This window comes from Amborella trichopoda, chromosome 12 (genome assembly GCF_054954075.1).
Source record: "Amborella trichopoda isolate Santa Cruz 75 chromosome 12, AtrichopodaSantaCruz75HAP2 v2.0, whole genome shotgun sequence".
Taxonomy (NCBI): Eukaryota; Viridiplantae; Streptophyta; class Magnoliopsida; order Amborellales; family Amborellaceae; genus Amborella; species Amborella trichopoda.
In genome coordinates this window covers 49,411,165-49,417,731 of record NC_142347.1, presented here as the reverse complement: position 1 = coordinate 49,417,731, position 6,567 = coordinate 49,411,165, and the positions used below count along the sequence as shown (strand labels likewise).

General features: G+C 37.1%; 1 protein-coding gene across 1 annotated transcript; it reads left to right on the top strand.

Moving 5' to 3' along the window:
- Positions 1-4,376: 4,376 nt before the first annotated feature.
- On the top strand, positions 4,377-6,182 carry LOC18435699 (uncharacterized). The gene has a single exon (XM_011625596.3). The coding sequence runs from the start codon at positions 4,989-4,991 to the stop codon at positions 5,520-5,522; it is 534 nt and encodes a 177-aa protein (XP_011623898.1). The 5' UTR covers positions 4,377-4,988; the 3' UTR covers positions 5,523-6,182.
- Positions 6,183-6,567: the final 385 nt, after the last annotated feature.

Below are 6,567 nucleotides of genomic sequence, written 5' to 3'. Positions count from 1 at the left end.
GAGCTTTAAAGTTGGAAAACGTTCCAATTGATCATATCAACCTCAAGATCTATAGATATAAAGAAAAGTAAATATTTCAAGTCCTAAAAACAATATAATTTATAGCAAGTTATCTTGATCGCCTATTTAAAGATTTTCAAGTATTCATTGATATGTTGGATCTATACTGTTTTTTGGAATTTTCAAACCATTATTAGGTTTCTAACACCAAAACTACATCTGTTAGAAAAAATTAAGGGGAAATATCCTCATACTTCTTATTTTTGGTTTTCATATCTCAATAAATCCAAAAATTTAAAATATATTTCCTAACCCCGAACTAACTTTACCTACTTTTAGTTATTTTTTTAGCCTAACAAATATAAAAAAGACATACTCATTCTAAGCCTTTCGTTTCTTTACGTGATATATTCCCCCAAACTTTATCTCTTTCTCTCTTTTCCTTGAGATTTTTCTAAACCCCTTCTCTCTTTCTCTGTGTATTTTCCCCCACTTTCTCTCTCTAGGTCTCTCGCTCTCTCTCTCATTACAGACACAGTCTACATACAATTAATCATCCATACAAATAATCTCCAACCAATCAATAGAAGAAATACACATAAATCAAGCAAATATAACCATACAAATAATATCCAACCAATCAATAGAAAAAATATACATAAATCAAGCAAATATAAAAAATAAATAAACCATGGAGAGAGAGCGTATGGGAAAATAGGGAGAGAGAGAGAGGGGCTTTGGGAAAAGTCATGGAGAGAGAGATTTAAGGGAAAATCACATGAATAGAGAGAAAGGATGGTGTTTAGAAATGATAAGTCTTTATTATATTTGTTTGAGACAAAAAAATAGGTTTAAAGGGGATAAAGTTAGCTTAAGGGGTTAGAAGATATAAGACTTATAATTTCTATGACCTAATATATATTTTGAAACCTTGAGTCTATTGAGATATAAAACTTAAAAATGAAAAGTATGGAGATATTTTCCCAAAAATTAAAAGTGTGTCTCACTTAGATAATATGAGGTAGACACCCTGTACAAAATTTACCCTTTAAATTAGGATGAAGTTTCTATAGGGCCAAGTCTTTATGAAAACAGAATAAAGTCTCACCTCAAATCCTCATCCGAAAAGTACTTTTGGCATCGAAAATCTTCATGATAGTTCTAAAATTAATTTCCAACACCAACAAAAAATTTTGAAACTGAAAAAATAGTATGTATCTTGTAGATCAGTGAACACTTATTTTTAGGGCAAAATAGATGGTTTAGATGATTTGTTGCAATATACCTTATTATTAAAATTTGAAATCTTAATTTTTTTGCACAACCATAATGTTCAAGCTGAGATGATCAACACTTGAATTGCAATTTTTTATGAGTTATGAGGTGAGGCTTTATTTATTTTGATCAACCCATTTTACTTTACATTATAGTCAAGGTCAATAAATATTTGTTGCTTGGTGAGATATATTGATTTACTCCAAGATTTATCTATATCCCATTGCATTAGGAGCAAACAGGGAAAAATATTTGCCCCTTTCAAAAGCTATTTAGGTTAAGAATGCTAAATAATGTAGCCATCGTTTATTTATGTTAAAGAAGGTCAGAGTCACTTTGAGTTGTTAGAAGTGGAATCGGATGGCTGAGCATGTACCGCTAATGGCTCAAAAGTGTGCCACTAACTATACTCCACTTTCCAACAAAAGTTTTTGCCCTCCTACAGAGAAATGACGCACATCAACCGTCCCATTTTTCATCCAAGCCCTGTGGGCGCTTGTGAGGACTGTGTACGATCTTTACAATTCCTTCTTTTTTTTTCACTTTATCCTATGTGTAGAATTGTTTATTGTAATATTTTGACTTCAACTTTATTTTAGTAGAGAAGTGGGAGGTTTCACTTTGATTATTTCTTTTTGGTTTCATCAGCAGAAGCATAGGATTCTTTCCTTGATTTGTTGCCGAGTCTCCACTCTAAACTACCTCAAAAGCAAGAGCAAAAGTAACACGCATGCTTTTCACATGGAGAAAGAGAGAGAGAGAGAGGCTGCTATTGACAAGAGAGAGGGGGAGTGCATATTTGCTATTGAATGTGTGTGTGAGAGAGAGGGAGAGACTTGAATATGTGTGATTTGTATTAGGCTGAGGCTCTAAACAATCAAAGTAAAGCGTATCTATAAGTAGTGTTGAAAATGATTTTTTTTTTTAAAAAAAATCTTTGTGATGGTGTGAAAAGTTATTTTTGTCTCCAATTATAAAATTCAGAATTTAAAAAATTGTGTAGCTCGAACAGATGTATGAACATTCGAAAATACCGAGAATCAACCGCTCAAATATGTTTTACAAGATGAACTATTTCCCAGACTTAAAACCTATTTTCTTTTAGTATTCAATTTGAAGGGGTTTTGATATCAAAACAACACCTTCTAGTGAATTTTTGAGATGCGTCTTAATTTAATTGCTTAGGTTTCTTATTTTAGAGAAAGAGAGAGAGAGAGAGGGGGAGAGGCTAATTTGCTTTGGAATGAGGGGCCATGAGAAAATGTTTTATGAGATTTGGTGTAGCTTTACAACTTTATCTTTTGATAGTGGGAATACAGTGCTCCCCCTTTCCCAGGCACCAAGACGCTTCATTCCCATTTCAATATTGTTCCCCCCCACCCTTTTGAAGAGAGAGAAAATATGGACTATTGCTCTCATACAGCTTTACAACTTTGTTTATTGAGAGACCTTTTATGGTATTTATCTCACAATAATGTTTTTATTGAAATGGAGAGGGGACCCGCCTCCCCAACTTTAAGAAAGAGAAAATTATGATTAGAGAGAGAGTAATGAATCCATTATAAGTTGAGGAAAGAGAGTCATTGATTGGAGAGAGAACCAAGCAAGATTGAAATACATGGACGGTAAATCTATGGACATAAGGGAGAGCACACTTTCTCTCTCCTCTTTATTGTCTCCATCTCTCAAATAGGATTTAGGACCATAGGATTATAAGCCATGTGCGTGTATATTTGAGTCCGTGATTTTAAAAATGGATTAGTGACTCGGATGGGCACTCAAAAAAAAAATTTGTTAGGATAAGTGAATCGGCGATCCGGATCGTTGTTTTATTGTACGAAAAAAATAATTAATAAAAAAAAAAGACATATGAAAAAGATTGTGGACCGATCAAAAACCATTATGGATCGGTATCTTACTCTAAAGAAATGTCATTTTACTGTAGAACTATCGGTTCTCTTCTAGATTTTATTGCTGTTTTTTTATAGATATGTAAAACCCAAATGGATTGATCGATTCCATGCCTAAATCGAACGATTAGTGCTGACCCATCATTTTTTAGATCACTTATTTTAGTGTGTGAACGAGCTTTGTTGTAGACACCAGGATGGATGTGTACCCAATTTATTGAGTTTTTGGAAATCGGTAAATAAATGCAAAATTGAGCGCACTTTAAAGAGAGAGTATTTAGCAATTTCAGTCACTTCAAAAGAGGGTGGGAGGGCTTAGCAATTTCAGTTCCTTAAAATATTGGGTTGTGGAATGACAAAATTAGCAATTAAACCAGTTTAGAGGCCAAAAATAGAGTGTTTTCGGCCATTTCATTCACGTGGAAAGTGATGAGGAGAGAGAGAGAGCGGTGGTAACGGTCGATGCAGATCCATGTGCAACGGGTTGGATTCGGATCTGAATTAATCAGACTCAACCCAGACCCAAATAGTATTCACATTCAAAGTTGGACTCGGATCCGATCCGCTTAGTCCAATTTTTAGATCGACTCGATTGGAGGTCTAACCCTCGAGTCCGATGTCGGGTTTGGATCCATTGCCACCCCTAAAGATAGAGGTGGGGCCAATTTCACATTCACCAATAGAGAAAGAGATTGGCAATTTCACCTTCACCAAAAAAAAAAAAGTGGGTGGCAATTTAAAAAATAGATTGGGTAGAGAGAAATTTTGGAAAATAATGGAGGATGGGTCCATGGTGAAGGCGACCTCTTTTTATGTTTCCCTCCTCCAAATGTTGGAGAGTGGGTGACGCGGGTGGGAGAAAATACAAGAACCAGAAATAAGTGTAGAGAGAGAGGGGGCGGTTCCAACGAAGAAATGTAGCCACTTGTTGTTTCTCGCTCAAAACCGGCGGCCAAAAGCTAGAGAGAGAATGGGAGGACAGTTGGGTTGGGTCTTCTCTTTTTATTTTCTTTACTATTTTCACAATTGTTCGACCGTCCTTTTCTGTTTTAAAAAGAGGATAAAAATGAATTAGGTCGGTGGAGACGCGTCCCTATAAATTCGATGCGCTGGACTCAGCCCCGCATATGTTAGAGAGAGAGAAACCTAGGGGCCATCCTCTCTCCTCCGCGTAGCGGTTGTAGAGAGAGAAAGACTCAGGAAACGATCATTTAGAGAGAGAGAGAGGCAAAAGAAAGAGCCGCGAAAGCTCTCTGCAACGACGAAGAAGGCTCCCTCTCTTAATTCATCTCTCTTTGACCCCCGCTCCTTAAATCATTGCTTTCGCCGGGTCTCTCACTAAAAAGTCTCGTCAATTTCAGAGAGTCGTCTCCTTGAGAAACCCTCCCACTTCTCTCACCTAAAATTCCCTTTAATTTTTTAGAGAGAGAGAGAGAGTCGTCCGCTGAGAACCCTGGTTTTGCAAAGGGGGAGAAAGATAAGCTCTCTCAGAAACCTTGGATCTGGTTCAGTTCTCTCCTCAAAACTTCCTTTGAGATTTGTGGAGAGAGAATCGTTGAGCAACCCTAGTTTTGCAGAGAGACAAAGAGAGGCTTTGTTTGTGAAGCCCTAGATTTGCTCAGAGACAGAGAGAGAGAGAGAGACCTCTTGGAAACTAAGATTTTCCAAGAGCGAATTGTCTTGTAGAAACTCAAGAGTGGCAGAATAGAGAGAGAATTGTCCTTTGAGAAACCAAAGATTTGCAGAAGAGGGAGATAGTCCTTTGAGAATTTTTAGATTTGCAGAGACAAGCCATTTGTATCTATGGGAACAGAGGTTCTTCGCCCTCAAGACTGCTTGCGAGACTCCATGAGGGTTCCTGTCTCTCCTTTTCAAAGGAGACGCGCACCAGGCGGAGGAAACCCTAACTGGAACCTCAAACGAGCTCCGAAGAAGAAATCACAGTTCGATTCATCGAACAAAGCCAAGGATAACCAGGCCAAGAACCTGGTTATGGGTCAAGTAACAATCTTAAAAAGGGGCCAGCCCCTGATCCCTGCAAAAGACCAACGATCTCCTCAAAAACCAGCTCTTCTTGGAAGAGATCCCATTGTTTCGAGTACCGAATTTCTCGGACCCGATCCAGCCATGGTTCCAAAGAAAATTGGTCTCACTGATCTCAAAGAAGCTTTGTCTTCTGGTTTTAAATGCCATGATGTTTATGCAGGAAGCGGTTTCTCAGTTTCTCCATCTCCAAGTGCGTTGCCCCTTCCAAGCTTCTCGAGAAAGAAGTCCTTATTTCCTACCATTGATGACTCTGCAACTAAAGATCTCAGGCGTCTTCTGAAGCTTGAATAATTCACATCTGATCAATTCTTAGGTTCTTCTTTCTCACTCTTCTATCTCCTCCATCTCTGGGCTTCCTGTTTGTTATTTTTTCGTAACAGGAAGGCCTCCAAAATGGGGAAATCCTCTATCCTATCCATTCCCTGTTTCTCTCGGGTTAAACCTAAATCTAGGATGTAATAATTGGGTTTCTTGGGACATCAAGCTTCATCTTTATCCCAAAAGTGCAGAGTGGTTGTGTTAGAAAAATGGAGGGTTCTCTGCTCGGAGGTTGATGGGTTTATTAAGGTTTCCTTGTCGTGATGATCTCTGTTTCTGTAAGCTGTAACTCCATGGAATTTGAAAGCGAGTTGCCGAAGCTTTCAGAGAAATGGCAACTGCCCTGTTAATATATGTATAGGGCTGCAATGGTTTGATGAATTTTAGGGTTTGATTTGTGAAATTTAGATTAGAAATTGGAAGTGTGATCTTTGATGAATTTTAGGGCTTTCTCTGTAATATTCCGAGGAGAATTGAAGACGTTATCTTTGATGGATTTTAGGTTTTCTCTCTATAGTTTAGAGGAGAAATTGAAGATTTTATCGAGCAATGGTATGGCATCAAGGGTCTTGGCGCTTTTTGTGTGCTCTTGTAATCTATCTCTACATATTAATCGAAATAATGTTGTCGTAATTGTGTAGAAAATCACAAATTTACGAAAAATTTCCCCTTTTCTTGTGGTTTTTACTTTGGTTGAGGTTTGTTTCCTGGAGGATGATGTTTACGTTTAACCCCAGCTGTTAAATTTAAAATTTAAAAAATGAACAAATTAAGGGGTTTTGTTAACATTTGAAAATCTTTAAAATAAATAGGTTTAGAGAATTTGTTATAAGATGCATTATTATTAGCACACGCTTTCTATGAGTACTTATAGAAATGAGACACCTCTAAAAAATCTGTGTTTGAGATGGATTTTTTGACCTAACTTTTAAGGACATGTAATCTCTAACATGGAGGTTATATTGGTCATGAATATAAAGATAAAAATTAAATTTTGAAATGGATCCGGTCTCCAGCA